The 22712-nt window shown below is 40.5% G+C and overlaps 1 protein-coding gene across 1 annotated transcript in view; it reads left to right on the top strand.

Moving 5' to 3' along the window:
• Window positions 1-387: 387 nt before the first annotated feature.
• EDNRA (endothelin receptor type A) overlaps window positions 388-22712 on the top strand; it is a 31626-nt gene continuing 9301 nt past the window's right edge. Inside the window, exons 1-3 of the mRNA XM_014265864.3 lie at window positions 388-622; window positions 3429-3927; window positions 17969-18096. Coding sequence (XP_014121339.1) covers window positions 3529-3927; window positions 17969-18096 — 527 coding nt within the window. The 5' untranslated portion in view covers window positions 388-622; window positions 3429-3528. The remainder of the gene's footprint in view (window positions 623-3428; window positions 3928-17968; window positions 18097-22712) is intronic.

The following is a 22712-nucleotide window of genomic DNA, read 5'->3' as shown; positions in this document are numbered from 1 at the left end:
GATGAAAGAAATTTTCACTCAGGAGCAGTTTCTGTTTACGGATCCAGCATTTTTGAAACTCTCTCTCGCACAATTTTACTGATTGTTTCAGAGACTGATCCCCACCAGCCCCGGGGCAAACGTAAAGCAGAAGAAGTTTATTTCATCAGATTTCCCACGGAAATCTGATTTTGCTCATGGATCAGTTTTTGTTCATGGATCTTCTGCCGTCTGGTGGAATCAGGTAGAGACCCTTGCTGAGAATCCTGCGTGCCATTAGCAGGCAGCTACAGCAGTGGGTTCGGGGCTGTGCTTCAGATGAGTCCAGCGAAGGAGCTGTGCTCAGTTTCAGCGAGGAAAGAGTTAAGGAGCTCCGTGTTCCCCCGTGCCCGGGAGGCAGCCTTTGTGTTTAACATTGGCAGGGGCTCAGCTCGGGCTGGAGGTTTGTTTTAATTGGGGGAGGGGGCAGTGAAGAGGGGACGCTCCGACTTCTCCCGTCTGTCTCTTTTCGTTCACTGTTGTAGCGGAGGTGGGGATTCTCAATTCCACCCAGTCAGACGCAGGCAGGAGGATCTGGTAAGACTATCCCAGGAAAAGCCACTCCGCAGGAATTCTCCGAGGCGGCGGCGGCGGCAGCATGAGGGTGAGCCGGGCGGGGAGGGAGGCGCGGCGGGGGGAAGGAAGTGCGCGGGATGCTGCGGGAGCCCCGAAGCCATCCCGGGACAGGAACAGCCGGGAACAGCCGGGAACAGCCCGGCCCGAGCCGCGGGCACCTCCGCACCGCTGAGAACGCCCCGCACAGGGATTCGGGTGCGCCTCTGTGTGCGGGTGTGAGCGTGTGAGAGACAGGAAGGGAGAGAGAACAAGAGACGGCACAAGGCAGCTTGGGGGAACTGTTATTCCATAAAGTTTAACAATGTATGGATCTGGCCAGAGGCTCTCCATACAGGCTGCAGGGCAGGCAGCACTGGTTTGCCAGTGCAGGCTGGAATCGGTCCTTGGCTGCTGGAGCAAGGAGCGTGTTTCCTCTCGCCTTGGAGAAGGAGCCGCGGGCGTCTTCCCCGGCAGCGCTCGCTGGGCACAGCCCGGAGAATCCCTCTTGCCGGCGTTGTTCCCTTTAGTGCCCTCCTGCCCTGCTCCGCTTCATTTACTCCTGCTCACATCTCAGCTGCCTTACACTCATTAAGCACTGCTAACGTTTTAGCTGTTCTTTGGAACAATTTCATTTCCACTAGTACGGTCTCTTCTTGCGAACCTCGGCATGGGAATTTTTGTGGCTTGATACTCGAGGCAAGTCAGGAATTCAGTTCCCCGCATTCACAGGCACAACACAGGCGGGAGGCTACCGCATTAACAGAGCACCCGCACACCCTCCAGGTACCCAGGCTGCGTGTGTGAAGGACAATCCTAGATTACCTTATCACAGAAAGTTATCAGGGATGCCAGTGTGGTACTCATACGAGGCAGGCTGCATGTTATATTCTGCAACAAGATAAACACTTTCAAAATATGCACAGAGGAATGAAGGGCTTTCAGGAAGCTATAAAAAAGTACCCTTAGTAGTTAGCCTATTAAAAACTTTCTCGTTTTGCTTCTTACGGAAAAGTTTCTTCCGGGAGAGGGAAGAGATGGTAATTGGCAATTTTGGTCACAGCTTTGCATGCTGGCGGCATGACTGCCGTGCTGCCACCATGTTTATATGATACATACATCAAATTTTCACAAAGCAAGGAGGAAACTAATATAACCACTAAAACATAGGGCTGTGGGTTCTGTTCATAGCTTCATCACATTTACTTGGGAAAACCATTCCTAGTGATACACGTTTCCCATATGTAAATTTAGGAACTGTAATCATAGAAAATAATACAAGTATTAATCCTTGCCTGAAAAGAGTTACAGTCAAACATCTCTTTTTTCTAGTAAGATTTAGAAACCTAAACTGAAAACACTTGCACCATGCTGCTGCTAAGTGCCCTGAGATACTGTCATAACCAGCACTGAATTTAATTAAATAAAGAAGGATTTACTATTTAGTATGTTAAACTTTGAAATTAAGTCCCTGGGAGTTCACAGTTGGCCAGCTGCTGATCTCAAATACAGCAAGGACGGAAAGGTGGAGCCCTGGTCTGTGAGGGACAGCACTCTGCATGCCAGACAGGAATACTCGGGTTAGCATCACATCTGCTGCTCCACAGAGGTACACACACACTTCCACAGACCACATACAACAGGAGCCTGCAACACTCGTAAATATTTATACTCTGCCTCCTCCAGAATTACTATCAATAAATTTTCTCCCTCCTTCTCTGGTAAATGTCTTGCTATAAACTCTGACTTAACAGCTCCACAGGGAATGAATTAGGATTCATTTATTTAAAAGGATCCTCCCAAATACTTCAGGCGAATCCCTGGAAATCAGAAAGTTATAAATACTTTATTTGCTATTCTTCTTTTGTCAACACTGAAGCACTTTGTCTTGTTTTGCAGATATAAACCATGTAAAAAATCTTAATCTTAAATTAAACCAAGGTTTCAGGCAAATGGACTTAAATGGCATCCCTGGTTTCACTGGAGGTTTGGTATCTACAAACCCTGTGGCGGTGCTTACACACAGGCAGTCACAGTCACACTTACTAGGGCAGGATTCTATGGTGCTTTCTTCCCTACCTGGAAATGACATGAGTTGTTGCTTAGAATACTAAACCAAGTATTTTTTTATCCTTAAAGAGCTTAATTTTTTATTATTAACTTCACTGTGGCTAAGTACCGAGGATGAGTTGCAATTACATTCAGAACAAGATGACAGAGTTTGAAGGTATTTTCCTGGCCAGAGGCCTATCCTAGGACTATAAAATCTTCCTCCTAATATTTTGAGATTTTGGATCTGGTCCAGATTTTGATTTGAGATACATGTCTTATCAGTTTTCATTTGAAATCCAGGTAATAAATCAGACAAAAATAATATAAAGTCTAATTGTTGTAGTACCTCAAAAATACTAAGAAAATAGATCAATTTACTACCTTTAATTTTTAATGTAGTGCTTTTACCTTTCGTTTGCAAAGGAAAAAGAGTAAGTTCTTCTTTTAGCTGAAATACCATTCAGCAGTTTCCAAGACAGGTCGACTGCAAGACTGTATTTTAGAACAGAATTTCATCACCCTTATTTTTTCCATCCCTATACAAATTCTGTCTCAGCAGGGTTTTGTGGGACCTTATTTGCATAAGCTAGCACTTAAGGAACTTTTTGTGTTTGCCTCTTGTCAGACAGGTAATGGGGGTAATCTAGATTTCAGTGCAGCACAGTGAGTACAAACAGGTGTTTATACATGTGTGCTGCAGAGGCTGAACATTGAGATACCTTCCCTAAATGAGAAACTGGACGTGTTAGTTAGACTACCTGTTGTACTGATTATATGGTTTTTTCCTTTTCTTTTCCTGCTTACAGTTTCTCTCCACAGATGAAAAAATGAGAAATGTCTCACTGAAATACTGAAGAAAAAAGCGAATCTCTTGTCTCACTGAATTTGCTCACTGGGGACTTCAGGATGGAAGCCTTGTGTTTAAGAGTTTCCTTGCTGCTGCTGATGCTGGGATGTGTCCTCAGCGACAGCTCTGACAGAGACGTTTCCAACCGGAGCGACTCGGGAAACCCCCTTTCCACCTTCTCAGGGATGGAATCCATTCTCCTCACCACCATGCAGCCCTCTGTGTCCAACCAGACTGTCAAATGTTCCCAGCCAACTAAGATTGCTGAAACTTTCAAATACATTAACACCGTGGTGTCCTGTGCTATTTTCATCATTGGGATGGTTGGGAATGCCACTCTGCTGAGGATCATTTACCAGAACAAGTGTATGAGGAACGGCCCGAACGCGCTGATAGCCAGCCTGGCGCTGGGAGACCTTATCTACATCGTCATTGACATCCCCATCATGGTGTACAAGGTAGGGCACCACCACCCATTCCAGCCGCAGCTCCTTACCAGTTCCCTGGCTGTTCTCTGGGCTTCCTCCTCTACCGAGTGCTCTTTTGTCAGTGAATAGTGCAATTAAGGAAACAATACAACTCCTTTTTGTTCTGCAATAAACCCCTTGCTCTCAGGTCTCACCTCCATTAATAAAAAGTGTATCTCCCATTAAAGATAATGCAGCTCTTAGCTCCTAACCAAAGTGTGGCCTTGGGCATTTCAGAGGAGCTCTTCACTTCTCATAGCTGCTGCTGCATCTAGCAAAAGAATTTATGAGGGAAGACTTTTTATAAGCTGTTCTCCTCCTTGATGAACTAGCTGCTATTTTTATATTATCCAATCCTTACTTCATATTTTTACAGAAAATACTCCCTGCAATACAGTCTTCTTATTATGACTTTGAAGGAAGATACTACGTCAGTTAAGTTGAGCCTTAAGGTTTTCATTTAATATTCATTAATAGCAGAGTCTCAAAATTATTCCAATTATATCACAGACCATTTCTGAAATATTAAATTTCATCTGGATTTGTCAAAGTGTAAAAAGGCTCCTCAGAAATTCTTTTATCCAGTATAAAGTTATCTTGTCCCTTGTTATCTTATCTTGTTTTGATTTTCCAATTTAATTAAACAAAGCCATAAAGCAGTGCTTTTTCTGATGCAATTCATGTTTACTAATATAATTCAAGCCACAAAATGCTTGAATGAACAGAACTGAGCCCTTTTTAAATATATTTCTTTGATATTAACTTAGAATCATCTTAGAAAATCATCTTAGAAAATCATCAAAGAATTTTGTAAGCTTGTACCTGTCTCTTTGTGGACTGTACACAGGTGCATAGCCAACAGGATATCTGACATTTTTTTTCTTTTTTCAGTAGAAACATTAAGTGTTTCTGTTTGTAAATAAAACACTAAGTCATATAATATATATGTCATATAATTAAGAAAAAGTGTTGTTCACAATTTCAGCCCTAAGGATTCTAGTGACTTTTATTTACATGTGTTTTAAATGAAACATTTTAATGCATGGTTTTATAATAACTGGTGCCCTGTGGTTTCAAACTGGATTTTAAAATTAAGGAAACAATGATTTTAAAACATGCATTTTGTATCTTGGTAACACTGACATCATAACTGCATTATAACACAGGTATTCATAGGACAAGATCATAAAGTTTGAATTAATTAATGGAAAAAGATTCTCTCTGTGTGCATACATTGCATTTGTACAGAGGCACTGGGAGTCTGTTATTGTCCACCCAACCAGGAGGAAGAGGTGGACAATGTATTCTAATAAGCAGTCAGATAATGTTTCAGGATCACCAGCCCTTGTTCATGCAGGTGATTTTAACCTACCAGACATCTGCTGGGAACTTAACACAGCAGAAAAGAGGCGGCCCAGGAAATTCTTAGAGTGTATGGAGGACAATTTTAGTCACAGCTGGTGGGTGAGCCCAGCAGGGGAGGGACTGTGTTACACCTGCTGTTTGCAAATAGAGATGGGCTGGTGGGAGATGAGGTGGCTGGAGGGCACTTGGGGCACAGTGACCATGAAATTATAGAGTTCTTGATATTTGGCAAAATCAGGAAGAGCATCAATAAGACTTTTACATTGGACTTACAGAGGGGAGACCTTGGCCTGTTTAGGGGACTTAATCAGAGAGTTCCATGGGAAGCAGCCCTTAAAGACAAAGGAGTCCAGGAAAGCCGGGTGTGCTTCAAAACAGAGATCCTGAGGGCACAGGAACAAACTGTCCCTGTGTGCTGAAAGATGAGGTTGACAAGGCAAACTTCCAGTATGGATGGGCAATGTGGTTTTGAAGGAACGTAGAAATAAAAAGAGGTTGTATCATCTTTGGAAGGAGGGTCAGATCTATCAGGAAGTAACAAAGGGTTTTGCTAGGGCATGTAGGAAAAAAATTAAGGGAGGTTAAAACTCAGTTCAAACTTAATTTGGCAACTTTTGTAAAGGATAATAAAAAATGTCTTTATAAATATATTAACAGCAAAAGGAAGGGTAAGATCAACCTTTGTTCTCTACTGGATGAAGGAGGAAACTCAGTAAATGCAGATGAGGAGAAGAAAGTGCTTAACGTTTCCTTTGCCTTGGTCTTTAGTGGGAAGATGTCTTGTCCTCAGGACCGCTGTCCTCCTGGACTGGTAGATGGTGTCAGGGAGCAAAATGGTCCCCTTGTTATCCAGGAGGAGGCAGTCAGAAAACTGCTGAGCAGCTTGGATGCTCTTAAATCCATGGCACCACATGGGATCCATCCCCGGGTGATGAGAGAACTGGCAGATGAGCCTTCAAAGCCACTCTCCATCATTTACCAGCAGTCCTGGCTCACTGGTGAGGGTCCAGAGGACTGGAAGCTGGCCAGTGTGACACTCATTCACACAAAGGGTGGGAAGGAGGATCCTGGTAATTACAGGCAAGTTGGCAGTATCCAGTAAGGTTATGGAGCAGTTTATACTGAGTGCCAGCACACAGTACTTACAGGATGGCCAGGGTATCAGACCCAGCCAGCAGGGTTTAGCAGGGGTAGGTTGTATTTGACCAACCTGGTCTCTTTTTCTGACCAGGTAACCTGCCTGCCAGGCAGGTGGATGCAGGAAAGGCTGTGGATGTTGTGCACCTGGACTTCAGCAAGGCCTTTGACACTGTCTCCCACAGCACACTCCTGGAAAAGCTGCAGCCCAGGGCTTGGACAGGAGCACTCTGCGCTGGGTTAGGAACTGGCTGCATGGCTGAGCTCAGAGGGTGCTGGTGAATGGTGCTGCACCCAGCTGGGGCCAGTCACCAGTGGTGTCCCTCAGGGCTCTGTGCTGGGGCCAGCACTATTCAATATCTTTACTGATGACATGGATGAAGGTATTGAGTCCTTCATTAGTAAATTTGCAGATGACGCTAAGCTGGGAGCGTGTGTTGATCTTTTGGAAGGCAGGAGGGCTCTGCAGACAGGCCTGGAATTGCTGGATGAATGAGCAGAGTCCAGTAAGATGAAGTTTAATAAGTCCAAGTGCCGACTTCTGCATTTTGGCCACAATAACCCCCTGCACTGTTATAGGCTGGCAACAGTGTGGCTGGACAGGGCCCAGGCAGAAAGGGACCTGGGGGTACTGGACAACAACAGACTGAACATGAGCCAGCTCTGAGGGCCAAGGGCATCCTGGCCTGTGTCAGGAACAGTGTGGCCAGCAGGAGCAGGGAGGTCATTCTTCCTCTGCACTTGGCACTGGTGAGGCCACACCTTGAGTGCTGTGCGCAGTTCTGGCCCCTCAGTTTGGGAAGGGTGCTGACTCTCTTGAGCGTGTCCAGAGGAGGCAATGAGGCTGGAGAGGGGCTTGAAACACAAACCCTGTGAGGGATGACTGAGGGAGATGGGGGTGTTTAGCCTGGAGAAAAGGAGACTCAGAGGCGACCTTATCACGCTCTACAACTTCTGAAAGGTGGCTGCAATCAGGTGGGGATCAGTCTCTCCAGGCAGCACTGACAGAACGAGAGGATGCAGTCTTAAGCTGCACCAAGGGAAATACAGGTTGGATATCAGGAAAAAGGTTTTTATGGAAAGAGTGATGAAGTACTGGAATTGTCTGCCCGGAGAGGTGGTGGAGTCACCATCCCTGGATGTGTTTTAAAAAAGACTGGATGTGGCACTCAGTGCCATGGTTTAGTTGAGGTGTTTGGGCACAGGTTGGACTCGATGATCTTGAAGGTCTCTTCCAGCCCAGTGATTCTGTGATTCTGTGATATTATCTATGGTGAAATGCAGCACCAGGTTCTGATCTTCCAGTTGTATATATTACAGATAAGTATTTTAACTTTGACTGGGTTTAATATAACATGCATTTGAAACTAGGATGACTGTAAATTATTATGGATGTGATTTAGTGGAAATTCTAGTTTACACTTTTCAGTACTCCACGTGGGAAGTTAAATTGTCGATTTGTTGAAAAGCTTTCTGTAGAGTATTTTGGATTAACAAGTTGATGAGAAAGATTAGCTTCTGCCTGATTTGAGATTCTCCTGTCTTCCACAGCCGGGTAAATGCCTTATGGGACATCAGACTGGGGCTCTTAGCTGGACTCAGAGCCTACACAAGGCCAGGCTGGATGGGGCTCTGAGCAACCTGGGCTAGTGGGAGGTGCCCTTGTCCATCCGTGTCCCAGGGCTGAGGGGTTGGAACTGGATGATCTTTAAGGTCCCTTCCAACCCAAACCATTCACTGATTCTATGGGTGCACCTCCCATGATGTATTACAGTTTCCTCCCTGGTAAATCACCCTCACGTCTTTATGGATAATTGCTAAGGCAGCGTTCTCACTTCTTCTGATAGTACATCTGAAAGAAAAATGGCATGAGTTCTTTCCAGAGCTAAGTTTGAGAAAGAACAAGAATTTTAATTTCACAATTTTTTCTAACCTTTCAAGAGCTCTGCTTCTTTTTTGTAAAGAGGAATGGAAATCTGGAATTAATTATGCCTTTCAAAATTGCCTTTTGATGGTCTTCTGAAAACTTCTTTGGAAGTTTAGTTGAAAGCAACAAACATTTTTTTTTTTATATTCTCTTTATTATTTTGCAATACATTTTTTCTATTATTTTTCTGTCACTCCCCTAGAATTCCATATGTGCATTTGTCTTGGTCTATCTTATATAATAAGCTGAACTATGGTTCTGATTTGATGAATAAAATTTCATTAGCCTACATGAGAAATTATTTTTGTGCTGCAGAGAAGTATTGGATAAATAAAGGCTATGAACAAAACTGCAACCCCTTGACACCAATGTCTGTCAATTTCCACATGTAAGAAGGAAGAATTAAAATAAACTTTAAAGCTTAATTCTACCTTTTAATTATTTTTCAGTTATTTAACTTTCAGAATAAATTACTTATAAATTACCACATACAACCACCTTGTCTGAGGTTTGCTGCAAGAATTGTGACACAGGGAAGCATTTATGGCTTTATAAGATGGCTCTGGTACATCTGATAAGAAATTAAACTATTATTATTATTATAGTCCATTTTTCATATGAACCATTCAGTAATGTGGATGCTTACATTAGGAGTTGGGTTTAAAGTTTGTTAAATGCCATTCCTGCTTGCACCACTAGGGATCCTAAAATCTGTTTCACCTTTCAGTTCCTCTTGTTGAGTGACGCTGTAAAAGGTGGCCCCTGGAAATATCATTATTGGATAATTGAAGTGATAGGCTTTTAAGGAAAAGAATTCAAGTGTTTTTATTTTTGTTGGAAAGTAATTTATACCATTCTGACCTTCATTTCAAAAGATTCTTTTAGTTTCAGAGTCAGCTTCATGTTGAGCCATATATTCGTATCCTACATATAAGTGGTTTCAAACACTTCATAACTTTCAGGTCAGATCTTCATTTTTAGAACAAAACTGGTCTGAAATCAGAGTAAATAAGCATTCAGCTGCATATTAAAGTAACAAATAATAGAGTGTTAAGATGGCCACATTGCACAGAACAAAATGTATAATACCTGTAATTATAATTGAATATCAGAAATAGTTATAATCACCTTCCTGAAACATAATGTAGCCTTAACTATTTTGATATTACTTCAAAAGAGAAGTAGATAATACTACTGGTACTAAAATCCATTTTTCAAACCCTTAGAAGAAGCAGCTATGAAATTTTAATAACTGGCAATGTAAGATCCCAGGAGAATTGAGTCCTTTATTCTGTTATGTATTTACACAATTAACAAAGATATAATGCTGGGGAAAAGGTAATTATGTAATTTATGCCAACTAAAGATGTGGTCACAGGTGTTTGATGTTTTTAACCTTTCTTTGTGGTACAGTAGGCTCAAAAACTCACTCCTTACTTTCTCCAGTTACTGTAATTATATAGCGGATTCCCCTTATTGTTAAGTGGATTGCAATGTGAGTAATATTTACTGTCCTTTGAAGACATTCTGGATGTATTAAAGCCCCATTGCACTTAATTAACACAATATATCCACTTGAAGTATCAGATCAGTAGTAAAAATCTTAATAAACTGAGTTTTACAGGAAGGGTGACAGTTATAAATCCAACCTTAATAGACCAAACTAAGACAATTTAATTTTCAATCACATTTTTATACCATCAGGAGCCAAATAGTCTCCTCTTTACTCAAAACATACCATCTCAGACTTTCAAGGTGTCAAAGCCTAACGCCCCGTATCAGTAAGAATTATTTCTCTGCAGGGAAAAGACAAGCAGAAAATAAAAGTTTTCTGTTTTACACAGCTGTAGAGGTAGGGTCAAGGCATTGAAGAAGAGATGGGTTCCTTTTCTTGTATCAGGTGGCATTGGCACATAACTGAGAGTTGCTGATCACCTGCATTGCCCATCACCGCCATGTCCACTTTTTAGCAAATAAATTCAGATGCAATGCAAAAAAACTTCCTTAGAGGGCTGCTTTCCATAAAGGCTTTCCATTGGCAGTACAAAGGCAGCAGCAGAATAGGCACAGCACCCCTGTTGCCTTGGCTGCTCTGAGCTCTGGCAAACCCTTATGCTGGTCCTACTCCCATGGCTGAAGTACAGCAGAGCAACAGGAACAACAGCAGGTACTCACCACAGACACTGCTGTCCACTGTTCTTGCCTGAGTTCATGGACCTTTAAACACTCTGCACCAAGGCTCTCACCTTTAGAATGGCAAAAATTTTAACTGTTATTGGGAAGTCTGAGCTGTCTCTGCTTCCAGTTTTACGCACTTCAGAGAAAAACATAAAAATGAATTCTGTTTCTTGGGAACTGGCCTACATAGGGCTGACATAAACTGCATTGCCTTAGATCAGAATATGCTTAACCCCTTAAACCATTAGTTTACAAAGTAGAAGCAAATTAGGCATTTTTACCTGTTTCTTTAATAACATTTTCTTTACAATTTTACTGTTATAAAGTGGAAGACATCTGCCCAGGAAAAAATCAAGCGTTCACTGCTCAGACAGCTCAAGGAGATGTTTTCTTGAATAAAACTGGGGGATTTTTAGTTTGGTAATTGGTATTCATGCTTACTTTAGTTGCAACACCATCTAAATCTGAGTAGTCCACCCAGAACACTAAAAATCTAAATATAGAAGGTACCTGACAGCAAGCAAATATGTTAATCCATTTTGTCTTCAGAAAAGAAAGACTCAGCTAAAGCATTTCTAGTTACAGACACTTTTAACAGCAGAGCACATGTGTAAGTGTCAGAGCAACCCCTTCTGAATTAAAAGTTATTTGGCATATCTGGATACCTTCACCAACAGAATTAATAATAATACCTACATGGGGATGCTAATTAACCACATTGGCACTGATTCTGTAGCCGATAGAACAAGCAGCATCTTTTGTGCCAAAGGAGTATAAAGCCAAGCCAACAGCACAAAAAAAGGTAAGGGCAATTAGGAAAGATACCCTTCTTTAAAGGCAGAAGTTTTCATATATATAGTGTGTGTTTCTCAATGAAGTATCAACACAAGCAGGAAATTCTGAGGCCCCAGAACAGCTATATTCTGGTTTTCAATAAATTCTTACCAGGGATTCCAAGAAGCAATGAATGGGTAGCCCAGTGTGATGCAGAAATCCATAGAACCTGCTCCACACAGGACCTATTATTCAGGTGTATGCCTCCATGTAGTGACCAAACACAGCAGAGACCCAGAGGTAGCACAAGAATTGATCACTGAGTCCTGAAGGCAGAAATTTCCCAAAATGGAGCAGGGAACAGAAATCCATCAAGAATCTGTTCTATTTACAAACTGCAGCTTCCCAGCAGAGTGTTTAATGCACATACCAGGGTAGCAGTCAATGAAGAGATTTTATATTCTATCTTAGCTCAAGATCCACTCTGCCTTTAACTCATGGCTGTTCCTTGGGGAGTGGGACATATGTTCCCATCAATGCACAGCTTCTCCCTCATCTTCAAATCCTCATCTCATGCCTGCCTTGCTGGTCTGTGGAATTGAAATAGTGTACAGTACTTAGAGACTTTAGGTTTAAGAGAATATTTTAGTGTGCCTTCTGTCTGTATTTCTCAACCAGCTGAACTCTACAGATAACAAGGAATTGTTTTGATTGTGCATATTCAGGGCTTATGGGTTCTGCAGTAACTTCTTAGAAATCCTGTCACTCTTTTTAGCAACACACAAAAGAAAACACAGCTGGAAGAATAACAAAAGAAATATTATTCCCAGGGATTGAAAAAATTCCTTTCAACAAATCACCATGCACATAAGCACACCTTGCAGCTCATTTCCCTGAAGAAGATCAGCTCAGCTTGAGAAACAGTTTACCTAACAGGATGGGAAGATAGCCAACACCATGGAAAGTAGTCCTGCTTTGTAAACAACAAAAATACCACAGTGGAGGTGCCTAGGGTTGTTAGGAATGCTTTACTGCTAAGTAGATTCTTGTAATAAATATAAGCATTTTAACAAGAACCTAAACCTTAGGATTTCTTTTTCTTCCAGTTTGTTGAGAAAGAATGTTCAGTTGCAAAACCAGGGCATTTGTTTCCTTACTTTTCAGGAACTCTTGAAGTAGAATCTATTTTCCTGTGTGTTAAAACTATACATTCCCTTCCATAGCTGCCTAAGCAGGAGGAAAGCACTGTAGGCATTCAGTGAATGGCATGAGACCCTTTGCTACATTCACCTTTACTCAGCTGGGCTAAGATAAGCAAAATAGCAGAAAAAACTCTAGCAGGGCAATTCAGAGTAAAAAATGTCTTTGATGGTTCTCATGCATCCCCACATAACCTTTCTTCCTTCCAGGAAGAAAACCAGTCAGTCTTTTACTCACCCAAAGTGGAAAAAAGAGTTCTTGGTAGTAGCAAAATCAGGAATGTATTTCCTGCAAAGAAGAGTCAAAGAGATACAGTTTGTTTTCTCTACCATGCCAGGGCTGTGAATCTAAGTATAAGGAAATAAACAAATTATCCCAAAGCTGGCAGAAGCTTGAACAATCACCTCACCATATACTCAGTACTGATCTTATGCCCTGCATTGTAAAGGCAACCCTCATTCTTTGCTTTCCTCTACTCTGTTTTTCTCTAGTCACTGTGCTTTCAAAATCTGTGGTTTTTCACATCAGCAGTGGGAAGGAACACTTAGAGACAGACTGTGTTCCTCTCCCCCCTGACAAATCTCCCTCTTTCCTGCAAAGTGGTGGAGCACAGGTGACTTGTGAGGCAAGAAATGGACAAGCTTTGCCAAGCAATGCCATTCTCTCCTGTATATATGGGTTTTAGGAAGAAGGGAAATACTTGAAAATGTGCAATGAATTCTGACCCTATGACGTTTTATGAGGACAGAAGGGTCCTGTTCAGTCACCACAACCAAAATACCACTGCTGAGGACTCAATACATCCTTATTCCTAACTAAGCAGTCTTACAGATCAGAGATTGGTGAGACACTTCGGTCAGAACCATCATCTTTTGTCACTTAATGCAGTCAAGTCAGGGGTACACAACTTAGACACTTCTGTCCTGAGCCAAATATCACCTGGATTCCACCCAAAACACCAGACACCTTGTCTGGCTCATGCCTTGAATCAGACAAGGGTATATATAATTGTAGAACACAATTTAAGTTTTATCCAGACAGCTCACTATTGCCTAGAGGAAACTAGCCTTAAAAAAAATAATAAATGGAAAAAAAAAGCCAGCAACACCAAATGTGCTGATGTAACAAAACCAAAAGAATTTCCCTTATCTTTTATTCTGGGCTATGTGGCAAGGAAAGAAAATCACCACAGACTACTCTGCTTTTGTAACTGCTGCTCCCCAATTAGGAGATGTTTGTCACTTACACAACTGGATTGTGTCTGTACAGATAAAATCTGCTGGCTTGGTCCCTTTCTCCATTACTGCCCAAGTGTAACTTCAGTTGTGGAATAAAGAGGATATTTCTATTTTTCTTGAAGACAGAATAGAAGCTGACTTCCATGGCTGTGCCAGAGTTGTTCCAGCAATATCATGGAACATTTAAATGGCATGAAACTTGAGAGAGTGTCCTAGATGGCAGCAGCATAAGGGGCAAGCACTGCTTGTAAGGAACACAGTTCAGTTTCTGGGAAGAACATCTCGTGTGTCAGCACAACAATGGTCCCAGGTGGATATAGGAAGAGGCAGTCTCTAGAGCACTAGGATGAAATCAGAGCAGGAAAGGTCAGGTAGGAAGCCTTTGCTGCCATCCTCAATGCTACAGGACAGAGAGAGGGGACCTCCTGACATGCACTCATTGAGCTGAAGGAGTTTTAGCAGAGCAGCTCAGAGCCAGTTCCGATCCAGCACACAACCAAGCCCATTTATTTTGGGCTGAGCTCCAGAGCCATCATCTGCCTGCAAACACACAGCACCAGCCTGGCATGGGATAAACACTGTGCCTGCAAATGAGCATGCTCTGGGCAGCACTCATGTGCTGGGCTTACAACATTCTCTCTTCCAGACTATATATAAATTGCTTGGGATGCACAGTGGGATTTGATGTTTTGTACATCAGCTACCATACTGAGGGGGGTTGGAAAATAGCAGCAGCAGCAGAATAAAATCAACGGAGTGACATTTAAAAATCACTGCAAAGGAATGTTCTCAGTGCTGATGTCTTGTTTGTCTTCAGCTGCAGCTCAGGGCAGAGAGGCCATATAAAGCAGCAGAGAAGGGAGGATGCTCAAGGAAGCTGTGGCTGTCTGGTCACTTTGCTGAAATTTTTCAAGAGCAGTCTTGATTTCTGATTTCAGTGCAAAAATACATGTTGACCACACTCTTTTGTCAGGAATTGCACCACAGTATGAAATACTCTTAAGCTGCAAACTGCACAAGGGAAAAGTGCATTTTCTTTGCCACATGTCTTATTTTGAAACCTCAGAGATTTTGTAAGTGGGTTTGCAAAAGCACAATCCACTCCACAACTCAGAGAGCTGGGACACAAGTAGGAGCAATCAGTCTGATTTCTTCTATCCTAGAGTCTTGAGAAAAAATGTAGTTTTCTAGAATTTTATAATCATTTCATTTGGATATTAAAATATGCAAAAGCACTTAAAGAACAAAGCCAGTAGTTCCAGTTCTTGTATTGCACCTAAGTAAATCAGGATTAATTAAATGAAATTCCTGGGTTCATTTTTTGTAATACAAAATAAAATTCTTATTTCCTTCTGAAATATCCATACCATGCTAGGGCAGGACAGAGGGAAATGGACTTGTTTTGATGCAAAAATTAATAAAACTAAAGACAGGATCAGATTTGCTGACTAAAAATATCTACAGAAGAAAAAAACTGGCACCTGATCCAAGGGGAAGTAATGAATGCATAGCTGATGCAGAGTGATAATGGAGTACACCCCCAGAAATGATTGCAAAGTGAGTCTTGAAATCAAAAAACCTTATTTCTGGTCCCAGGGATTTTGATTAAAATCCACTTGAAAAGAATGTCTAATGATTTGGTACTGAGATTACTTCAATTAGTGGAAAGTGTAAGAAACAAAAGGAATAAAATACTTTTAATCTCAAAAAAGGAGAGCTTCCTGGGGTGTGGGGTTGAAGCATACATGCTGGAAGCATGCTAAAGCTTCCCTGTGAGGGGTAATGAGTTAGTGAACCTTTTTCAAGTACAACCCTTTTCTTTTTGAAGCTAATATTTGCCTTGTAGTAGCAGAGTTTTGCAGTCACTACAAAGTGCTTGTTCGTTTCTGGTGTAGCTACAGCCACAGTCAGGGGCTGAAATGAATGGGTGCCTTTCAGTTGCCTTTTCAAGTGTGATCTGTAATGATAAATGGGTCTTGGGGCTCTGGTTGGCACAGGGGATTGACAAAAGTCTGCCAGAGCTGCTTTTCCATGGCAGTGCCATTTATAATTTAGCCTTCCCAGACTAAGAACTACTCTGATTTTACCCAAACCCAGCCAAGAGTCTGAAGGTGAAATTCCATGTGACCACAACATGGTTAAATTGCTATGGGTTCTTGTCATCCCTTCTTCTTTCAATTTTTTTTTTTTGTGATAAAAACTAAAATCTCATATGAGAGTTCTAGACAAAATGCAGAATATGCTCTGCAAGCATTCGTTACATTATTGCAAACCTATCTGGAAAACAATTCTGCTGGAACTTAAAATGTATTTCATTCAGTCTCTAAATACAGATAGAATCAGAGGAGCTAATCAAGAGCTTGCAGATATAAACTTATCACCTTTGCTACTGAAGGTACTGACTGCAGTTAAATCAGCAATCCTAGCAATCCAATCCCTAGCCTTTTAAGAAAAATGGGATTGCCTTTCACCAAATGTTACTATCCTGAACAGGGATACCATACCAAAGGTGCTTCCACAGTTTCCACCCAGCTGGCTGGAAGCTGTGAGTTGCTAAAATCTGTCCTAAAATACAAATAATCAAATGACATTCATATAATCCTAGAGAGACACAGGCAATGTGAATTGCATAGCTGCTTCCAGCATTTTTCAGGTATCATTTGGGGGACAAATCACAAGTAACTCAGCATTGTGATGAATGAATATAAAACAGAGGGGGTGCAAAAAATCCACAGCAGGATTATGAGGAGATAAATTCCTAGTAAGGTAGATATTTGTGATAATCATCTATACACTACAGCAAAGTTCTCTGAAAAATTCATGCTATGGAAAACCAGAAAGGTAACACCTTCCTTAACTGAGATAAAGACAGAATTTGAACTTCCCACAGATAACATTTGTATTGCTAAAGGTAGTGATTATTAGCATACCTCAATTTAACGCTAATTTAAATAGAAATAAAATGTTTGCTTTGAATACTATAGTCCTGAGTTACAAACAGAATTTGTTTTTCTAATTCTACAGCTAGAACACACCTACTTTTACCAAATAAGTGTGTTCCAGGATCTAAGCTTCTACTAAAAAAATACTTCTAGTCCTTGTGGTTGCAAAGCTAATTCTCAAAACATGAACATCCTATTGCTAAGAAAGTCTCAGCAGCAGAGACTTAGAAAAGAAGATGAACAACATGGTAGTGCAAGAGTGAGGAGGTTTAGTGACTTTGTTTTTCAGTAGACCTATTCATGAGGGCTGAAATACCCCTTGAATTAAAATAGCTAAATTAGGGCTCAGTGCTTTGTATGGACTCAATAATTTTTCATTTATTACAGTTACTTACATTGAATGTAATCTGCCAGTTCACTATCAGCACATGTAAAGGGTGATCTTCTGTGACTCTGCAGCGAGTCGTAGATTTGATTAACCTGAAGAATTTTGTGTCCTGTATTTTGTGTGTATACTTGCTATCAAAGCCCAGTTCCAAGACGTGTTCAAAGCTTTAACAGTTATAGCTAGAAATATTACTACTTATATGCTAATTCTTCACAACTGTGCCCATGAATCACTGTACCAATATTTATTATGCAAATGCCTCCTTGGAAATACTGCTCTAAGCCTCAGTCACTCATGTCTTTCCAATGGATGCCTTTCTGCTGCCTTGAAGCACAGCCCACATGTTTGCACGGTTGTCCTTTAAAATGCAATATGGAACAAATTATGCCTGCACAGTGTTTTCTTCACACTCCTCACAGTCTGGCACTGATGTTTCCATGAGTTACACAATGGTACATTTATGATGACAAGAATCTACTTGCGTGCAGCACCAGGACTTGGCTCTGAGGTATTTCATTATGGACCCCGAGTTATGTTGTGACTGCCTGGCTCTGGGACACGGCAATCACAACCATTTATGACAGGCTTGAGTTGGATTTTCATTATTCAGGACTGCTGGCAGGTTCACAACAATAAAAAAAAAAATTCAACAATGCAATTTACTATTGCAACACCACGAGGTCAACATTTTATGTAAACTTCCAACTTCTGTGCTTCCACAGTAGCAGTTAGTTCCCAGATTCACTCAGTACCAAGGATATGCTTGAGTTATGGAGAATTCAAGGTTACTTTGGCTGCATCTAAGACAGGAAAGAACTACAATTGTGGCATACTTGCTAGGTTACTGTTTAAATATTCTGATTATTTTGTATCTTCTCTTTAGCTCCTCGCTCAGAAGTGGCCTTTTGGAAATACAGAATTTGGACAGTTTCTTTGCAAATTCCTTCCCTTTATCCAGAAGGCATCAGTGGGAATCACAGTCCTTAACCTGTGTGCCCTTAGTGTGGACAGGTACAGTATGTTTTACTCTTTTGCCACTCTTCTTGCACGTGCAGATTTCCTAAATCTGGGAGCACTAAGCATGGTCTTCTTAGCAGGCAGATTACAATACAGATATAACTTAGATTCTGGTCTTTATATTCTGGCTAATGCCAAGCATCACATTTGGGGCTCAAAGTATAATATTAAGTCCCTGGGCTAATGAACCTTACGTGTTTTTTAAAGGTATTTAAAAGCTCTGGTAAAGCATTATTTCACCTTCTTTTACCAGACAACAATTTACTGGGGTTTGACTCAGTATTCAGATTTCTTTCTTTCATATGAACTCAGGGTTTTTTTTTTTTTGTATTTGAACAAGATCATAATCTTTAGGCTTAAAAATTAGGTTTTCACCTCACTGCCTATGGACAATAAACAAGGGTTTATTCTGATAACTTTCAAAACTAATAGAGGTCTACTGAAAAATATGTTGGAAACTTGCTTTGATACATAAGTAGTTTGAAAACTAATGCTTCTGCTATTTTTTCTTAATACATAAAATGCAATATCAGATGAACACTTGACTTCTGTAAAAGTTGCTTTTATATCTTGAGTTACTTGATTGTGTTCTACTCCAAAATATCAGTTGGGATATTACCTCTAAATACAGAAAATACTGTTAAATAAAATGCAATATGTGTATTAGTACAGGGATGCAAGAAGCTTTAAAATTAATATTGGTTTGGCTTTACAGAAAAAGCTGATGTATAAGGTTTGCAGTGGATAATCATTTGGTAGTATTCATAGCTAGAATACATTTCCTTACTGCATTAGTACCTCATTAGCCAAAGCCATAAATAAAAAAAGAAATTAAAAAAAATTAAAAGGTAATACAGGAAACTGTTCTACTTCCATTTTTTGAGTCTGAGAACTACAAAAACAATTCTATTTCTCAAACAATATCTGTCCACCATAAATAAAATCCCATGGATCACTCTAAGGAATAAATCATAGATCAAGCACATGAAACAGACAGCTTGTTAGATAAATTCTGACAACTGCAGTTTCACTAGATGAAGTTCCACTGTCACATACATTTTTATAACTTGGAACTAACTCATCTGAAGCTACCCTTTTGTAGATATATATTTTTACAAGGACTGATTTCCTAATCCTCACAACAACCAAATGCTGTTTCCATTTGAGCATAAAATCTGGTATGGGATCAGACTCAGACTATTTAATTTCCTCCCTTAGCTTAGACACTTTGCCAAGGACATATTCTTTATCATCTGTTGCTACTCTCGTAAGTGGTTGCAGAGGATGTGTGTTAGAAAACAGATGTATAGACCCAGATTGTGATATTGGCTAACAAAAGCTGAATCTAGCTTCAATCACCATGAGAGAGCAGAGCACCTTCAATAAGTTAGGTTGGACACTGGAAGTTGGGCACAGAATTCCACATCAGCTAATGGTTGCTTTCTGGAATGGAAAATGAGTAAATAGGAAATAGTGTGCTGTCACAGCTGGACTGTTTCTGGTCTATGGGCAAGTTAATTCTTGCTTTAAAAAGCTCCTGAAAATTATCTTGTTTATAATTATTTTGGGCCTCTATATACTGCATTCTATGGCACATAAAAGATGGAGACAATCGGTAAAGTGAATCCAGAGCTCCATATTTTCAGTCGTTGTTGACTCTCTATCCCTGTTGCAGACTACAGCCTTAAGTTAGAACAGGATTCTTTTTTCTCCTATCAGGAAAATCCCTGTGCTAACTACATCCTATTGTGAAACTTCCCTCATTACTACTGCCCTGGAGTGACTTGCCCTGACAGTGCATTAAGGTTTAACTGTGCATGCCCAAGGGGAACAATGGCCACTCACATGTGGAGAGGGTTTTAAGAGGCCGGCAGAAAGGCAGCCATTCACCCTTCGGAGGAAGCTCACTTTAAGTCACCTCAGATGCCCCCCAGGCATTTTTAAACTCCAGGTCACGATGGTGACGATAGATAGGGTGACTCTTTTTCCAAGCAGTGCCTGAGTGTGACTAAGAGGAAGGATATTTCCCTGCCTGAGTTTTTACTCTTGCTTATGTCTTGGACATAATGATTTTGATGAAGAAATGGGTTGAAGAAGAAAAGTGAAGTTATGGATCTCATTTCACGAGCATACACTCTCTTCTTGCCTCCTCTGCATAGCACAGTGCAAAGAACAGTAATCCTAAAGTAGATATTTTTATCTGGACCAACTCACAGTAAGTGTTTGAGACAAGTCAAGAATTTGCCACTAAAATAAAACCCCAAGAGCTTTATTATATTAAGATAGTTGCATAAAATGAAGAACAGCTGTGGTGCTAATAACGAAGCAGAACAGTTCTGTATCAGCAACAGCAGGGACATTTAGGAACTGTCCTGGCACTCATCTTGACAGTGGCTGCTTCAGACGTGCTTGATCCTGTCCTTTATGTTTCCTGCACTACTTTTCACTCTTACAAAGGGCTGATGATACTCACAGAACAGACACTTGTTATATGACAGGGCCATTTGAACACCTAGTTTTCTAATTAACACCTAATTTCTAATCTAAGTTAAAAGGAATCGGGGAACAAAAGCACCCACTGGTGTTCTCAGATCCAGACAAGACGTCCTTCTGAAATAAATGCTTTAAGCATGTTATAACTGGATAGGAGTGAAAAATATTTAATTGTGTGTATGTGTACAAATTGACAGCACATGCATGAGCAGTTGAAAATGAAAAAGGGAGTGAGAAGAGGGGCCACAACATCAAGGAGAGGACAGGAAGGGACCTGGGAAAAAAAGCAAACATTTTAGATTGGGGACAAGAGGGAAAAAAACAGAACAAAAGGAAAGTTAGACAAATCTCACACAGAGTTTAGAGTGAGGAATTAAATGCAATGCATTTGCATGTATTTTATGTCAAGTCCCTGGCAGACATCCTATGTTTTCCAAGTACGAGGGAAATAAACCCTGCAGTACTTTCTCACTCTTGATTGTGGGAGGTTTATGGCTAGACAAAGATCCTCTGTATTACATAACCCACAGAATACCCACCTGAAAAATTATTACTACTAAAATTATTATTACTACCACTATTTTTCAAACCACTCCTACAGCAATGAGTAAAGAGACTGAGTAATTGCAGCTTAATACACATTCAGCAAATTCTGATCCAATTACTGAGCTTCTTATGTTTTAGCTGAAAATATTAATAAAAATATTCAGCTAACAATTCCTTATTTGAGAGTTATTTGAATTGCAAAGTGAAAAAAACCCCAGTAAAATACATACAGGACCCAAATCCTTACACTATGCATAGTGATCTCCTCACGTACAAAACAGATGTAACTCAAAAGAGCAGGTATAAAAATGAAAGAAAGCAAATAACTGTTTCACAGTTTGCAAATCATTGTTTGTTACTCTTATATTTCCAGAGGTAACATAAAACAAGCTTTACATTTGCTACTTGAAAAATATATACAGTGTACAAGGCCCTGTTTGCTAACAGCATCAGTCAGTCAAGGATAGGATAGTTACTTGTGCAGCTGACAGAAATGATTGCAAAATTGCCAGTCTGTAGAAAGTAAACTTTTAATTGATTGTTAAATTTCCAAAGTTCACAAATACTTGAGCATTTGTGTGAAAGGTTAAGTTTCAATGAATATTCAATTTGGTGATGAAAGCTAGAATTTGATATTTGGCAAAAAGAAATATGACAGAAAAATTATTTAAAATTAAATTTGAATTTTAATATGAATATTTGTGAGAAGATAAGATACTGGATATTTCTTTTTTAGTTCTCCCAGTATAATTCAATTTGTTTAGACAGTCTCAGAATTCTAATCTCAGAGACCTCCCCTTTTTCACATTCTTGGAAGATAAGGATGCCTTTTTAGATGATGTTTTTATTTTTAATGTGCAATTCCAAGCTGTAGTTTGCTTTTTTATGCTGGAAGTATTTCTACACACATTTCCATAGAAAAGATGCTCTGAGAGCCTTGAGAGCCTGTCTGTAGTTCACCTGTGACTGTGCTGTAGATACCAAGGCAAAGCTTTCCAGTCTGTTTTCTGCAGGGGTGATGGCAGCCCCTGACACTTGCCAGTGATATTGGGTAACAATGCTTGCTGAAGTTTTTGTGAGGGGCTTAGGCCTGGGTTTGCATTCAGGCATTGTCATTCCCCTAACACTGAGGTTACAGGGGATGGAATTCCCAAGTCTTCCATCTAGTTAATAAGCACACTTCCAAACCAAAAAGAGGCTGTGATACAAAAAATCAGAAGAAATTATTTGTGTGTGAATCCAGTGTTACTGTATTGGTTAAAGGAGGGCTTAGAAAGCCTTTCAATAACCAAATTTTCCTGATCTCTGTAGCCTAGGTCCTGTAGCACTCAAAAAATGTTTTTTCCCATCGGAACCTCCTCATTCCTTCCATCTGGGTTGGACTTGATGATCTCAAAATGTCTTTCCCAACCTAGTACATTCTGTGATTCTGTGACCCCAAAAATTCCAAATCCAGTATTTCCCTTCTTAATATGATATTTTTTACGCAGACAAATAACCTTTCATGACTTTTTTATCCTTAACCAAAGAAGATTATTTCATCAGTGGATGCCATGATATACCCATGCAGC

This window comes from Zonotrichia albicollis, chromosome 5 (assembly GCF_047830755.1).
Source record: "Zonotrichia albicollis isolate bZonAlb1 chromosome 5, bZonAlb1.hap1, whole genome shotgun sequence".
NCBI classification, from domain to species: Eukaryota; Metazoa; Chordata; class Aves; order Passeriformes; family Passerellidae; genus Zonotrichia; species Zonotrichia albicollis.
The sequence above is the reverse complement of the archived record's forward strand: the minus strand, read 5'-3'. Positions and strand labels throughout refer to the sequence as shown.